Source organism: Grampus griseus (assembly GCF_964374135.1).
Source record: "Grampus griseus genome assembly, chromosome: 16".
Classification (NCBI taxonomy): domain Eukaryota; kingdom Metazoa; phylum Chordata; class Mammalia; order Artiodactyla; family Delphinidae; genus Grampus; species Grampus griseus.
Genome location: NC_139010.1, coordinates 53,318,587 through 53,335,717, shown reverse-complemented (window position 1 = coordinate 53,335,717; position 17,131 = coordinate 53,318,587). Strand labels below are relative to the sequence as shown.

General features: G+C 44.7%; 1 protein-coding gene and 1 pseudogene across 3 annotated transcripts in view; one reads left to right on the top strand and one right to left on the bottom strand.

Moving 5' to 3' along the window:
- The window catches only part of MYOF (myoferlin), a 154,727-nt gene that overhangs the window by 26,697 nt on the left and 110,899 nt on the right, over positions 1–17,131 (top strand). For both annotated transcript variants that reach the window (XM_082673869.1, XM_082673868.1), the window contains exons 4-5: positions 11,423–11,531; positions 14,431–14,518. In XM_082673869.1, the coding sequence (XP_082529995.1) occupies positions 11,423–11,531; positions 14,431–14,518 (197 nt within the window). The remainder of the gene's footprint in view (positions 1–11,422; positions 11,532–14,430; positions 14,519–17,131) is intronic.
- On the bottom strand, positions 2,439–2,863 carry LOC309834790 (large ribosomal subunit protein eL42-like; annotated as a pseudogene). The gene has a single exon. The product of its transcript is annotated as a large ribosomal subunit protein eL42-like (transcript).

Below are 17,131 nucleotides of genomic sequence, written 5' to 3'. Positions count from 1 at the left end.
AGTTCTCCGACCAGGGATTGAACCCGGGCCACTCCAGTGAAAGCACTGAATCCCAACCACTAGACCACCAGGGAGCTCCCTAGCTTAAAATTTTTTTTCTAATTTTGCCAGAAAACAAACAAACAACCGCCCCCCCCATTGTCAGAGTATTGGTTCCTCCTTCTTAGGTAAAAGTTTTAAGTAGGCATTTTATGCTATTAAGTAATAAGTCATTTAAGCTCATTCCCTGCAATGAACAAGGTGAGTTCAGAGAATATATCTCATCTCATGTGATCTTCACAATGACCTTGAGAAGTGGAGATGAGACTTGAGGCTCAGAGGGGTTGAGGCTGAGACCCTGATCTCTTGGCATCCTGGCCCTGCTGTCACTCTGCTTGAGTTCCTAAAGAAGAAGCATCTTCAGGAGCCTGGAAATATAGGAATGAAAGATTCTTACAAGTTTTCAGATTTCTGGGTGTGTGTATGTGTCCTGCTCATGCTAAGGTGATGTCACAGGGACCAGATTTACCCTCTCACCTGACACAACCAAAAAAGTAGATGAAATACATGCCCCAGTGGTTTCAGATACTGGGCACTAGCAGCACAGGACACTGATCCCCAGGAGAGGGGGATAAATGAGCTGAGCCCTCTGAGTGCCCAGCTTCACGCCTAGAGAGCATTTCCAGGCTGCATTGCAGGACAGGCAGATCTTGGTTGTCTCCCAGAGTTGGGGAGGTGCAGGTGGGAGCCTAGAGCTAGGCGCGCGTGCACGCGCACACACACACACACACACACACACACACACACACACACACACACACACCACCCACGCAGAGTGCTCCAGAGATTTGCAGAGGGTTCCGCTTGACTCCTCGGGTGTGGACTGGTCAGTGAGGAAACTACCTGAGGGCTGAGAATAGTTAATGCTCTCCCCATCCAGAGTGGGAAAACCTTCAAATTCATGAGCATCAGGTAGAGTACTCAGGAGGATTTTACCTCAGTATTGTGAAGAAAAAACTAGATACATCATTATTAAACAGATACACTATTAGGTGATATTATGAGTAGGTATGGACAATGAAACAGGTGTTATAATCGAATTCCACAGGTTAAGGAAGGTAGAGGAGGAAAGCTTGAGCAAGTGAAGTAGAGGCGTGGAAGGTATTTAAAAAGATCCAAATTGAACATGTAGGAATGCACATTACAATGTCTGATATAAAATGACTGTAACTGTCTAAGAGTTCGCCTTCCTAGTACTCTTATTTTTCCCCTCCATGTGTGTGTACTTGTGCATTTGAAACCATCACATATACCCCACACAAATGCACGGCAAAGTTAGAGACATCCTCTGAAGGTGAATTGTCCGCTTGGCTGTAATGTAAGAAGAAGATAACCGAAGACCTCACAATATACCCAGGAGGAAATTTACCCGAGTTCTTGCATAAGGGGTGGTGTGGGCAAGCGGTCAGCTGCATGATCAGGAGATTAGCTTGGGTTTTGGCTCTGCTACTTACTGGTTGGGTGGCTTTTGGCAAGTTTCTTCATCTTCATGGTGGTGGCTGGAATACTTCCTCAGTAAGTGATAGACATAAGGGCAAATTTAATATAATTAAGGAAAAAAATCACTTAAATTTCCTGATGAACAACATAATCGCTAATATCTATTGTGGGCTTACCACGGGCCAGGAATTGTGCTAAAACTGCTCCACACGCAATCGGTTTTCATCTTTATAATGTCTTTGAGTCAGACAGGCTTATTGACGTCTTAGAGAAAAATGTGGCTCAGAGAGGTTCACCAAATTGCTTAAAGTCACCCAGCTCTTTGATTGGAAGCACATGGATTTAACTTCGTAAATCCAGAGTTTAACCTCAGACCTTCCAATGTTTATTTCCTCTGTGTGTGTGTGTGTTTGTGTGTGAGTGTGTGAGTGTGGGTTGAGGGCCAGAGTGCCAGGATGTGAAAGTAAGAGCACAGCATAACTAACACACACACTTACACACAGGATGGTACTGGGGACTGTAGAATTAGAAAAAGCAGAAGGACAAGCCTGGGTTATGGAATATACTAACTCCCTGGGCAAGGGTTTTTTGTTTTTGTTTTGTTTTTGCTTAGAGAAAACAGACTGTGGTTTGGAATGAAATTAATTTGATGGGACGGTGTGGTATTGCTTATGAGAAATTTTTGTTTACTGGTGTACAAAAGACCTTGTGTTCAAGCTTTTAATACTTTTATTTCCCCTAGTGGTGAGACTCACCTCTGCCACTGCCATGTGTAAACATAGCAGTGGGATTAATTGAGGCGGTCCCCATGACCTCTCCTTTTCCCCAGTGTGGTTGGTGAGAAGGGTTGAGGCAGGTTTTCTACCTGGAGTAGCTTCTCGGGCTGTGAGAAAATCTAAGCCAGAGGCAGATGGTACTGGGAACAAAACTCCCAGTTCTGATTTCTTTCTTTCTTTCTTTCTTTTTTTTTTTTTTTGAAGTAAACAATCTCAAATGTTTATTATCTTCATAACAAAACAAAATATGAAGCTCAGAACTGGATCACTTGGCCCTTTCTCTTCTTATCTCCTCCCAGCTCAAAAGGCTTGCATCTCTTAATAGCCAGCATTCTCTTAGATCTGCAGTTCGGCTCAACACATCCAAGCCTCAGCACATCCAAGCCTCAGCACAATCTTCTTTGTAGTTTTAGCCTTTTTCCGGAAAGTCGGCTTGGTCTGCCCACCGTAGCCACTCTGCTTCCTGTCATACCGCCGCTTTCCCTGGGCATACGGAGAATCCTTGTCCTTCTTGTACCGTGTCACTTTGTGGGGTCGGTGCTTGCCACACTTCTTACAGAAAGTCCGGCGGGTTTTAGGAACGTTCACCATGTTTGCGAGAGCGCTATCGGCACGGAAAAGCTGATTTCTTTTTAGTTCCGCTTTTTCAACAGAGCAGCAAAACTATGCAAAGATCAAAGCTGATTTGGGCTGGTTGGCTCTGGGTGCTGGAGAGGCTGAACCCCGCTGTTTGAGGAGATCACAGCCCTGGTGAGAAACACCCAGAGAGACTGAAAGAGAAAGACACTTCATAATAAGAGCTGTAATTATCTCCTGATTTTACTTGGAGGAACATCTCTTAGGAGAGGACGCTTCATAACCTATAAGTCATTTGCAAGGTCATTGGACTATCTTCAGTGATGTATCAATTAATTTATTCTTTCAGCAGATATTTGCTTGTGGCTGCTGTGTGTCGGACACTGCTCTAGGCGCTGGGGGTACTCCATGCCTTTCATGGGGCTCACATCTGAGTGGAGGCAGTAGACAATAAACAAGTAAATCCACATATAGTTTATCAGATGGTGATAAATATGAAGAATGAAGCAGGGGAAAAGGGGAGAAAAAGACAGGGTAAAGGGTGTGTGTGTGTGTGTGCGTGCGTGCATGGACGTACACGTGCGCTGGTTTAGAAAGGTTTTTCATATAAGGATTTGCTCTGGGGTCTCTTTTATAATGAAACGTTTTATGAGACCTATGGCTTTAAAAGTGCATTCAGATTCGACTGATTAGATTTTATGAGAATTCAGCTACAGCTGAAGTTTACTTCTGGTCTAATCCTGAAAATAAAAATTGTTTTCCAAACAGAATATTTTATTATTCAACAAAATAAAAATCTGTTTTCCAAACAGATTCTGTTTTCCAAAACAGATTCAATCTCTTTTCCAAACAGATTGATGGTGGGGAGGGAGCTATTTGATGTACATAAGAGAAAGGATTGGTTTTAAGAACTCTGCACAGTGATTGTATAGAAATGGCTGTGGGTAGTTACAAAGGGTTCTTATCTGTTCATTCATGCCCACCTGCCCACACTCCGCATAGATAAACCCACCTTCCTGTGATTTAGGCTGTGCATGAGTTCAGACCAGCTTTCCCTGCAAGTACTGACTTGGAGTCATATTGTTTTTAGGATCCCTTTTTCCAGAATAGTGTCTGAAATAATAATAAAAAGTGATGTTAAGCACTTACCAGATCATCCTTTTAATCCTTACAACAATACTGTTAGGTAGGAGCTGTCATTATCCCCACTTTGCAGATGAGGACACTGAGGCTCAGAGAAATTACACGATCTGTGGTACAAGGATAAGTCTGAATCAGTCAGCGCTGTCTAGCGCCAAGTTCTTAGCCACTATGTTATGCTGTCCCCCTTACTTTATAAGGTCCAAGTGCTTGATGAATGAATGAGTGAATACTACTGCCTTGAGTCTAAAGGATGAGGGCATTAGACAGAGACGGAGCCTGGGAGTTCTGTTGAACTGTCCAGAACGGGCAAGCGTAGAGCCAGAACTTTGAGGACTGAATGAACAGGAGAATTGGTCAAGAGCGAATAGAAAAATAGCAGGTTACAGTCATTTATTCAAGAAATTAACTCTTAAGACATCTTCTACGTGCCAGGCATTAGGCTAGTTAACCCACCCCTGGCCTTGTAGCCTTGCTGCCCAGGAGGGCTTTGGGGAAGAGACCTGGGCTTCCATTCATCTCCTTCCCCTGCTAAAGTGATGCCGTCTGCAGCAAAGGCTGGCCCTGAATCCTGCAGATACTGCCACAGCCTCCAGGCTAGTTCAGTGATTCCAAAATCTGGGCATGGCGTTTGTTACACCTCCACCTCAGGGGGCTTGTGCACTGCTAGGTTGGGGAACCACTGTGCGGACTAGGAGTTTCTAGGTTTTCTAAAACCCCTGCTCCCTTGTGATGAAGGGGACAAAGGCCTCAAGGTCCTCTGACAATCCTGGTGTGGAGTAAGGAGGGGAAGCCACGGGAGGGCGCAGGTAACTAGGCCTGCCGAGTAGACTTTGATGGAGTTTTGCTTTCTCCTTTGTTCTATTAAATAATTGATTGCTACGTCCATTTCTCAAATGTGAACCTCTATCATCACATCGAATGTACTTTTAGAAAACTGCACGTGTTCCCTGTTCCCCAGGACTGGCTTTGCCAGCTGCCTTCCCTACCCCCCTTCCTCCATCCACCCCTCCACCTGTTCTAGACCATTGTTTCTCCAACTTCCTGGGTATAAGAATTAACTAAAGAAAAAGTCTGACTCAGGGTCCTGGGAATCTGTACCCGCCCTGCTGATTTTGCTGCAGGGCAGTCTGGGGAACCACATTCTGAGAAACAGTTTTAGCAGCTAATCCAGAGCACAAGGGTGGGCGGGTTGGGAGACTCGGAGGGTTCCCCACAGGTGAGGTGGATGGGAGACCCGGGGAGGTGCTTTCCGGGGTTCCCTGTGATAGGATTCACTGCCATGGCTGCCCCTGCCTCTCCCCCCATCTGGTAGAAAGCAAGGTGCGGGGCTTGGCGCTCCCTCCTTTTGGGGAGGAGCTCCACTGATACTGGCCTGGAGGAGGGAGAAGTCTGCGGAGGGGATGGGACCCAGCCGAGCATCCCCACTGGCCTTCTGGGCCTGGCGCAGACGACAAGGCCCAGCTGGCTGAGAGCCCAGTGCTTCAAAGGGTGGGCGAATCATGGTCCTGCAGGAGACCTGGGAGCCACTCAGAAGAGCATTTGTTCCCCAGCCCTGTTGGGGATTGTTATTGCCCCTCGGAGGATGGGAAGTTGGTAGTTCTGCAGTCCTTGGGAGCAGAAACAGAGCAACGTGTGATTTACTTTCCAGCCTCCAGCTTATTTTTCCTTTCCTTCATGAGGGAATTTCCAGTAAACCCTTCCCCAGTAACCCATGTGGGCTGTGTCCCTGCTGCACAGAAGAACAACTCGCTAGATGTGAGTTCCCCTGATTAAGAACTCAGCCAGCAAAGCCCTTACTCACCACAGTGGCATGCGACTGTTAACATTTGCGTCCAGGCCAACGGGGAAAACATTTTGCATTTCTCTTTTAATCACACTGGACTCTGTTTTAACAAGAAAGAAACAAAAGTTCTTAACCAACACTTGCATGACCGAGTTGACTAGTTTACAGTTAAACTCTTTAGTTCCCCCAAACCTAACATTTAATATTCAAGTAGTTGCTTCCATTGCTTAGAATTAGTTTGATGTCACAGAGAGAACCCACAACAAACTATATGAGTGTTCGTGGACTGAAAGGAATAGGAGAAGGACTGGCTCTTTCTTCATTTCAGAATACATTCTGCTGTTTATTATTCTTGCACTATAAGTTTCTTTTTGAGGTGTGGTCCATCCATTTTAGTGTTGGGTGGAGCCCATGGGGAGACACTTATTTTTCCATGAAAACACAGGGCAAAACTTTCCCCATTACTTTCATACCATAATATTTTAACATATTTATAGCATTAGTAACATGAAAGAAAAAGGGTCTTGGTTTAGTATCACCTTCTTTAAAGGAAATTGGCTTGTGGTCCGACTGAACTCTTCTTATTCCCTGTGTAGGAGGCCAAGTCATCATTTCCCAGTCTCTCACTGTATTTTGTATCCAAGCAACATCATAGAAAATAGGCCAGGCCAGGCTTGCCTTCAAAGCTGTATAGAGTTCAGACACCCATAGGGGATGTTTTCTTCAACTTACAGTGAAAGATCTTAGAAGCTGTAACTGTTTATATTTTTCTTCAACTCACTGAGCCGTTAAAAATATTTTGTGGATTAAAGTCTTTCTAGGCTTTCATCTAAACAAGCACTAGCTTCAGAAAAAAGAAATTTAAGTTTTCTTTGACGTCTCCCTCCCCTCCCCCACCCCACCCCACCCCCACAAGCATAAGAATTTTATGATGAAAAAGCAAATCTTAAGAAATGGGACTAAAGGTTTCTGAAAGAAGGAATTGAGATCAGACTTCACGATTGGCTTCTTTTATTTCACTCCATTCCTGGTCTGTTATTTGTTACATCCTCTCACACCCTCTCATGGGGAGGGGAAGGCAGCGGATACTGGATGAGTCAGAATGGAGGTTGTAAAACCCATTCAGGGCCATAAAGGGCCAGCAGATGGGTTTTGTGTTTTAGGCAAAGCTGTTCTCCCCAGTTAGCCACAAGTCCCACCACTCCCTATTGTCTCACCTAATACTGTATTCCACATATCCGTTATTGGCCTAAACTTTCCTCCTGACACCCTGTGGGAATTTGTTTGACTCCTGATGTTATAAGAAGCCAATACCTTTGAAGGCAGAAAACTTGCCTAGTATTCTGGATTGTTCATTATGGACATTTTCTAGGATATTTTTTTTCCCCCTAAATCAATGAACAAAGCCTTTAAGAGAAAAGAAATGTATAACATGAGAGAGTTTTCTGAATAGACATACATAGGAACATCACATATATAAGCCAGTAGCAGACTTTCAGGGCTAAAAAGGGTCTGAGGAATTCTTTCAATCTACTCATTTGCAGATAATGAAGGGGCTCAGAGATTAGGGTGACTTAGCCAAGTCCTCAAAGGAAGTTGGGACACAGAGTTAGGGGTAGAACAGGAATTGTCTAACCCAGTGGTTCTCAGCCTGTGCTGATTTTGCCTATGGGGACAACTGGCAATGTGTAGAGATGCTCTAGTGGGTAGAGGCCAGGGAAGCTGCTGAGCATCTGACAAGGCACAGGACAGCCCCCTAAAACTAATTACCCAGTTCAAAGTATCAGTAGTGCCGCTGTTGATAGATGCTGGTCCAACGCAGGTCAGCCCTCTTTCCACTTCAGTATCATCCCTGCATGCTGTAGTTTTTGTTCTGTTCCAGGGATTATTTATTGTTGATAGAGATTCAGGTCATCTTGGCTTTAGCAAAAGCAAATCAGTACATGTTCAAGTGTACAATGTTATGATTTTAATCATAAAGTTAGGTTATGAATCATGGAACTGTGAAGAGTAAAATCCAGTGTGTTTCCATGTCTTTCCAAGGTGAGTACCAGTCAGATAACTTTTAAACCTTTTCAGATTTTGTTCTTATTGAAAAAACCAAATTAACCAACCCTGTGGCCTGCTGTCTTAAAACATGGAGAGAAGTCCATGGAGAGAAGCTCACACCCTGTGGGGCTGAGAGAGACGTGGAAGAGATTTTGCCAGGGGTTCTCAGCTTGTGTGGGAGGTTTCTCTGTTTCATCAGGTGGAGATGGAGTCATGGGTAGTCTCTTGTCCTCAATATAGCAGGAGAATAAAAACCCAAGTGGGAAGAAAACATACGGATGTTAAAAAAACAAACAAGATACTAACATACGGAGTGAACATACTCATCTGAAAAATTACTCTGTAAAGGTCCCATCAATTCTCAGCATTGACAGAGAGACCTAATTTCTATATTGACCTAAAAGGGCTGAAAAGTGCACTCTTAATCCTCTGGAGGCAAAATTTTTCTTTTCTGACTTGTGATATTAGAAGAGAGCAGAATCCATCATGGTTGTTGAATGTCTTGGGTGTGTTCGTTTCAAGTCAGTGCACTCTTCCAAGAAGCCCTGTGCCAGTGGCTCACATCGTGGGGTGAGTTGTGTGAAACAGGGTGCCTGTTTGGTCGTGTGTGATATAATATATACCTATAACGCTGTTTGGTCGTGTGTGATATAATATATACCTATTCTCAGAAAGTGAAGTCACTTATTCTGAGTCACTGGACGTATGTGGTTGGATGACAGACGCTGAATCTACAATCTGGTCCTATTTCTGAGGTCCGAGTGGGGGATGAGAATACAGATATATGTCAGTTTAAAAATAATGTGTCTATGTTGACATCAACTGTCACTTCCTGATTTTAAAACAAAATGGACAACATTTTTAAATGAAATGAATACTTCTCCACAGGGGGATCTTTCCTGATTATTGTTTTTGCCTGAAAGCCCAGAGCTATTTTTATTCTCAACTACGGTTTCTTCACCGTGGGGTTTTTGGTATAAGGAATCTCTCCTGTCATTTTGAGGACTTGATATTTAGTTTTCTAACTTTATGCTAACGATAATCCAGGCTATCATATCTGCTATTGTTAGTATAAGTCGCTGCAAATATAGACAAGATATAAGTAAATAGCATTTAAAAATTCTTACTATTTCTCTTTTCCTTTTTCAGTATCTATACTGAGAGCACACCCCTGGACTCTCTTTGCTTTTTTATTGCATTTCACAAAGGGAACTCTTTCAGTTCACCCACTCTCATACCATGTTGTGTGTTATAACCCCAATTCACAGACTATATTCCACAGGTTACACTCTTATATTGACCAACTCCCTGGGCTTGTGTGTTCTATAAATTTTTTGATCATGTGCCCTAACTACAAAAATGTTTCTTTCCTTCATTCAGTAAATATCTATTAATAAGCAAACTATGTTCCAAGCACTGGGGTTAGAGGAATGAACAGAACAGGAAACAACCTCTGCCTTTCAGGAGCTTTACTCTAGTAAGGAGGGACACAGGTGTACTTCTGTACCAGTATGTTATGTGCACTAAGAGGTAGACGGTCAAAACTACAATAAGATATCACATCACACCTGTCAGCATGGCTGTCATCAAAAAGACCACAAGCAACGAATGTTGGCAAGGATGTGGAGAAAAGGGAACCCTTTTACACTGTTCATGGGAATGTGAATTGGTGCAGCCACTGTAAAAACAAAACAAAACAAAACAGTATGGAGGTTCCTCAAAAAACTAAAAATAGAGTTACCATAGGACCCAGCAATTCCACTTGGGTATATATTCAAAGAAAATGAAAACACGATTTCAAAAAGATATCTGCACCTCAATGTTCATAGCAGCATTATTTACAATAGCCAAGATATGGAAGCAAGCTAAGTGTCCATTGACAGATGAATGGATAAAAAAGATGTGGCACATATACAGAATGGAATATTACTCAGCCATAAAAAAGAATGAAATTTTCTTGTTTGCAACAACGTGGATGGACCTGGAGGGTATTATGCTTAGTGACTGAAGTAAGACAGAGAAAGAAAATTCTGTATGTTATCACTTATATGTGGAATCTAAAAAATAAAGCAAATGAAAGAATATAACAACAAAAAAATAAGAGGTGGATGGGTAAGCGGCAGAGGCTGAATATAATCCCTTGGGGTCCAGGAAGAGGAAGAAGTGCATACATCCAACTTCTGAATGATGCTCCACAGCATGTGAGTTGCCAAGTTACCCCATCAGTAAACTAGCAACCTATTTACACTGCAAGAAGGTTTACTTGGGGGGATGTTTTTACAGTGGACAATGTTGTTTTTTTTTTTTTATTGCTCAAATGTTCCCAGGTGGCCTTTATTTCACAAAACTATTTCCATTAAAATTATTTCCTATACCACTTTTGCTATATAATACTATTCAAATGAAAAGCAATTGGCAAATTTACAAATTATGCACTTTTAAGTCATTTCTTCTTCGTTGAGGCTGTACACATCAGACAGCATCAGTGGCCAGACCTGAGTCAGTGAATTCCTAACGCTCTTCCATTAACCTGGACTCGGACTTTCACATTCGGTCAGGTATCTGTTACACCAAAGCAGCTTCTGAACCATGTGTTACCTGGCCCAGGTGGAAGCTTAGATTTTCTATGTTCTTGTGTGGTTTCCTCAGCCCATTACTAAATCAGTTAGCCAGTCTCTGAAGACCATGGCCTACGTGAGATGAAGTTTACTACTGCTACTACCTACATGAAGGATGATGGAAACAAAACAAAGAAACAAACAAAAATCAAAAAATTTTAGGAAATAAGGTGAAAGTGAGAAAAACTTCTGCATGAGACCTGTATTAATTTTCTGTTGCTGCTTTAAATTACTACAAACTTAGTGGCTTAAAACGTCACAATTTTTCCACCTTACAGCTCTACTGGTCTGAAGTCCAGTGGGCTTACCTGCAAAATGAAGGTGTCAGCTGGGCTGTATTCCTTCTGGAGGCTCTAGGGGAGAATCCATTTTCTTGCCTTTTCCAGCTTCTAGAGTCCGCCTGCATTCCTTGGCTTGTGGGCCCTTCAAACTAGTGACAGCTTGTTGAGTGTTTCTTGCAAGTCTCTTGCCTCTTCCGTCACCCTCTTCTACTTTCAATCCTGGATTATCTGGGTAGGCCCAGTCTAATCATATTAAGGTCAGCTGATTAGCAACCTTAATTCCCTCTGCTATCTTAAACTCCCTTTTGTTTTGTATCACAACACATTAACAGGTTACAGTGGACAATGTTTTATGAATCCTTTTAAATGTCCATTACAGAAGAATGCCTAAACTTTGTCCTACTTTTCTCTCTTCCTGTATTCTTCGAGGTTATATTCAGTCTTTGTCTCTCACCCATCGATCTCATTTGTGATGTGAAATTTCACAGGCACCATAGTTTGACTCTTGAAATGACTGCTTGTTATGGAGACATGGTGGCTGCTGTGTGATGGTTACCGCCAAAATACCCTGCTAGGGAGAGCACAAAATGGCCCACGGTTCATTATGAGTGATTTTCATGCTTGCAGATGAATAGGAAGAGGATTGGGAGGTCCAGTGTGGAAACGGAAACATGCCTCTTATGTGGGTAACTGTGTGCTTTTTCCTTTCCCCTGCAGGTTAATTGGCACGGCCACCGTAGCCCTGAAAGACCTGATTGGCGACCAGAGCCGATCGCTGCCCTACAAACTGATCTCCCTGCTAAACGAAAGGGGGCAAGAGACTGGGGTGAGCATTTCCCTCTTGTTGAATGGCTTTGAAGGGAGATGGCTTTGCAAAGGTTCATTGAGACAAGAGTGTGAAATTATAAGTAGCTCACTACACACACACACACTCTCCCTACTGGTTTTGAGGTAAATAGGTGCATTTACAAATGATATGGCCTCATCCTGTACTCATATTGACAGAACTACAAAGTAGATAAACTTGATTTTCTATATCAGAATACTATAGCGTGAGTGGGACCCTCTCTTGGTACAGCTCTAGGCATATTCACTTGGTTGTTAACATTTGTATGGTGAGTGTAGCTCTGTGTATCAGATACTCTTTGAAGCATTCTATAGAAGGTAATTCATTAATATTAGACCAGAATACCAAGATGTTAATATCATGATTTTTAAAAAATTAAATTTATTTATTTATTTATTTATTTTTGGCTGCGTTGGGTCTTCATTGCTGTGCACGGGCCTTCTCTAGTTGCGGAGAGCAGGGGCTACTCTTCGTTGTGGTGCACAGGCTTCTCATTGCAGTGGCTTCTCTTGTTGCGGAGCACAGGCTTTAGGTTCCTGGGCTTCAGTAGTTGCAGCGCGTGGGCTCAGTAGTTGTGTCTCGCGGGCTCTAGAGCGCAGGCTCGGTAGTTGTGGCTCACGGGCTTAGCTGTTCCGCAGCATGTGGGATCTTCCCAGACCAGGGCTCGAACCCGTGTTCCCTGCATTGGCAGGAGGATTCTTAACCACTGAGCCACCAAGGAGGTCCCCATGGTCTTTATTATTCCATTGGCAGCTGAACGTTTTCTGATCACAGCCTCTCTAAACAAGTACACACTGATATTGTCTGATATGAGACCAGAAGAGAGAGACTCTTTTTCAAGTGCACTTTAAAAAAATTGACTCTAGCATCACCGCTCTCAGATTTCTTAAGATTGCTAACAAGCACTCATAAAGCTAATATGCTTGCCCTGTTAACCTCTGACCCCTTCGTTTTCCAAACAATTTGTCAATATTTTGCTTAGGAGCCTGGGCAAAGGGAGAAAATTTAAAAGAGGCCATCCCTGAAGGCAAGAATGCATTAATGCCCATTAGGAATGTCAGTTTTGCTGGTCTAGTCTCCAAAACTTATAGGTTTGCTGTGAATTAGCATTCTGATCATAAAATGTAAATTCAGAATGTCAGCTATCGTCTGTCTACCCAAAACTGGCTGAGAGAAATGATACTAAGGGAAGATGGTGAAAAAATCACAAGTCAGTGATTTTTCTGGCTGTTTTTTTCCTCTTTAAAGCAGAGAAGAAAGCATATGTAGAACCCTGAAATGGCAGAATTATAGTCATTGAATGGAGTAAGGAAGAGTGAGGGCCTCAGGCCTGGCCCCCTGGTATCCCCTTACCCCTGTTAGAGGGCCTGGAGCACCTCGGAGGATCCTGAAGTTATTGGGAAGCCATTGATACAGAGGTCGAGCCATTCATGGACTCTTCTGGGTTTGAAAGGTGGATTCTTCAAGTTTGGCAATTGAGCCCCTCATTGCATTCAGTGTTCCTATTGTGGCCTGGTTGTAGCCATGAGACGCTGCTCTTATGATTCTATATTTGCCAAGAAACTGCTGTCAGAGGCATCATTTATTATCCTGTTCAGTGTCTCCCAGGTCATAGTTCTTAAGTTGGCAAAGAATGTGCTGATCCATGAGGGAGTATTTACTAATGAGCAGACAGATGGGAAGAAAACAGGGCAATTGTGTGTGTGTGTGTGTGTGTGTGTGTGTGTGTGTGTGTGTGTGTGTGAGTGAGAGACAGAGTTTACCAGGTGTAGCAAAAGTAGCAAATGGAAGTGTGGGATGCCCATTTAAATTTGAATTTCAGATAAACAATGAACAATTTTGTACTATAAATATGTCCCAAATTTTATGTCCTGTATTTTATCTGATGATGTGTGTGCGTGCGCGCGCGCCATTCTTATTTTCAAAGGACTTCTTTTATTTTGAGGTTTATCCTTCCTCACTTTTGCTGTTAAAAGTCCATTATTTTGTGAAATGATTATAGTAGTAGATGGTAGTTGAGGGAACGTGTTTGGCAAAATAAAAATTAGCGACCCTATGTTGAGTCCCCTCGCAAACTTTTTTGAAATTTTATCGGTTCACAAAATATGAAAGTATAGGAAACTCTGCCCTAAAATAATGCCCCACATGAGAAATTTAACTCAGATTTTTAAAATAGGAATAATTTTATCTCCTGTAACGAGTTAGTATGTTTCTTCCTTTCTGATGATGAAAGGTTATGTACAACATTTTATGTTCTCCTTCTTGCCTTGGCTTCTAGCCAACTTGGGGTCATATTTAATGCAAGAGGGATGGCACTTATCTTCATCTTCACGTTTTGCATCTTTGTTTCCTCTTTAATCAGACTTGTTTCCCTTTTTCTTGAACCTCATTTTATGAATCACATCGCTTTATAACTTTTTGTTAGTCACTTAAAATTCTTTTTGGAGAGAAGTGTGAAAATAAATTTCAGCAATTAACAAAGACGTCAATGAGCAAACAAAAAAACTTAAACACCTAGAATGATCCTCTGTGACTGTAATTCTGTGATTGGAGGCCATCTCCACCCTAGGAAGGAGGTTTGTTACGAGTTCAAGCTTCCTTGTCGCAAAACTTTCCTCCAGTTATGAGGCTGCCCCTTAGCAATGATACACTTGGCAACCTGTACCAGGTAACTGCTTTCCCAGGTGCGCCCACTCCACCTGGGCCCACACGGTGGGAAGATATGAACAGTGGAGGGTATGTCGTCCTTCCCTCTTTCTCTTCTCACTTTCCCATCCCCCTGCTAGAACTTTTACTCCTGCTGAATTGCTTTGTGTTGAGTCTATAGCATTCTGATGCCCTGCACTGATTCTGTCTGCCACAAATTTTTTCTACCCAGGCCACCATTGACCTGGTGATCGGCTATGATCCACCTTCAGCTCCACATCCGGATGACCCCAGTGGGACCAGCGTGCCAGGCTTGGGAGGTAAGCTGACCCTCCTGAAGGCCCAGCCTACACCAGGGGGGATCTACTAATGGCATACAAGGACTCTCCAAGGAAGCTCTCCTTGTCACTATACTCTCTGTAGCTCCCTGCCCACCTAGACAGGGCCCCATGAGGCAGGTGGAGCTGCCCTGAACTGGACATTACAAGAGTTTACCAAATGCCCTTCAAAGGAGAGGGGACAGCAAGGCAGTCCTTTACTGTTGCCAAAATTCGGTGACAGAATACCGGTGCCAGATTAAATCTTGGAGACAGAGTTTTGGGTGAAGTAGAAAGAAATAGCTTTATTGCTTTGCAGGTAAACGGGGCCACAGGGGGCTGATGCACTCAAGATTGTGTGTCCCACCCTGGAGGGGGTAGTGAGGAATCTTATAATGTTCAAGGAGCAGGGCGTGATCAGCTCGTGGGCATTCTTCTGATGGGTTGATGGTGAGGTAATTGGGAGTCAGCATCATCAACCTCCTGTTTCCAGCGGGTCTGGGGTCTGCATGCTTGTGGACAGCATACAGTTAACTTCTTCCACCTGGTGGGGGGTTTCAGTATCTGCAAAGTAGCTCAAAGGACACGGCTCAGAATAGTATCTGTAGTCCTTGAGGAAGAACTAAAGGTCCCTGACTTTGTTTAACAGCTAAAGTATTATTATTTTGTCTTGCTTGACTGTTGTTCTTTCTTTCTGCATTTTCTCACTTCTCTGATTAAATTTGTTCTGTGACTAAAGTTTTTCTACAGACAAAAGGCAGGCGGAGGACATGGGCGGGGTCTGTTCTGGGAAGGCCTCATAGGGTCCTGCTTGGTTACATGACTGAGCAGCCTCACGTGAGCCCATCCAGCAGAAGGTCCCAGGCAGGGCTTTGCTTTGGGTTTGTAGCTTGCACCCCATGCACTGTTGCCTGGTTGTGAGTCTCAGGAGTGGCCTGTGTGTCTTCAGTGTCTTCACGTGTCACTGTGGCCCTTCACGTGTCTTCACCTCCTAAATGTGCCATCGCCAGGCTGCGCTCTCAGCCGCCAGTCTCGTGGTCGGAGCCCCTGGATTGGAGCCTCTCTCTCCCTTGGCCCTGACCCCCTCCCGCCTCCGAACAGCCCCTCGGTCCTTTAACCAACCAAGTGCTTCCTGCCGCACAACCCACCTCGTGCTCCTTGTTCACGGACGTAGGTTGTGGGTCATTCAGGGCCACCAGATGCTGCTTTGGATGGGGTTGGAGCGTGGGACTCGGGGTGGGTTTTGGGCCGCAGGTGGAGGGCAGTCTACAAGACAGTCAGGCCTTTCACGCAGCTGAGTCCGACCTCCTCTTAGCGTCTTCCCAGGGTGACGGGATGCTAGACGTGTCTCTGTAGCTTCCTCTGCGCAGAGGGGTCTCACCAGACGCCCCCGTCTTCCCAGCCTTGGCGTGCACCCCAGGGAGGGAGGGCCCACTCGCCCCGCCTTGAAATCCCTCATCCTGGGTGGGCACCCTGGCCCTGGTTCCTGCCAGGCCTGGTTCTTCCGTTCCTGGCTTCTCTGAGTTTTTCTTGGTTCTGAACTCAGCTCTCTGGTCACCTGAGGGGTCTCCTTGGCACCTGTGGCAGCACCTCCCTTTCTGCCCTGTGATGTCTCTGCCCCCTTCCTGTGTGACGTCTTGTCTGCCTCAGCCCCATCCCAGCCATTGCCCCTGCTCGCCCAGCCCACGGATGGCCCGATATTAAGGTTTGGGCCCATTAATTGACCACGTAGTTGTGTGTCCAGCATGGGTCACCTGGCCCCTTCTTCCCTGGGGACATGTGGGCCTGACGTAGCCCCTTACCTCTTACAAGGGTACCAGCACATCAGCAATGCGCTCTGCCTCCACCCTCTGCCCACCGGCGCCACGGGCACGCTGCTCTGTCCTTGGACACTCTCGGCCCCGCAAGGGCCCTGTGGTGGCTTAAGAACATCTGTGGCTCCCTTTGCTGCCAGAGCAATGATGACAGATACACCACAGAGGAAACAGCGCGGTCCTGAGCGGCACGCCAGCAGGGGCTGAACCAGGTGGTCCGACCAATTTCTTTCTCCTCCGCCGATGCCCGCCGTCACCAACGTTTGCTTCGGCCTCGGAAGGGCAGTAGGAACTTACAGGCCCAAAGAGGCAGCCCCAGCTGGTGGGCTCTCTGGTGTAGCCGCTGAATTGGGAGGACCAGGGTGCCTTTTCTCACACTGATATTTTTCCTAAGCCAGGTCCTATTTATTAGTTTCCTAAGGCTGCTGTAATAAAGGACCACAAACTGGGTGGCTCAAACTATAGAAATGTATCTCTCGCAGGTCTGGGTTCTAGAGGTCTGAAATCAAGGACTCTAAGGGAAATTCTGTTCCATGCCTGTGTCCCAGCTTCTGGTGGTTGCTGCCAATCCTTGGTGTCCCTCGGCTTGTAGACCCATCACTCCAGTCCCTGCCTCTGTCATCACACCGTGTTCTCCCTGTGTGTCTCTGTCTTCACATGGTGCTCTGTGTGTCCATGTCCAAATTTCTCATGTCTTATAGGGATACCAGTCATTGGATTCGGCCCACCCTAATCCAGTGTCCTCTCAGGTTAACTTGATTACATCTACAAAGACCCTATTTCCAAGTAAGATCACATTCTG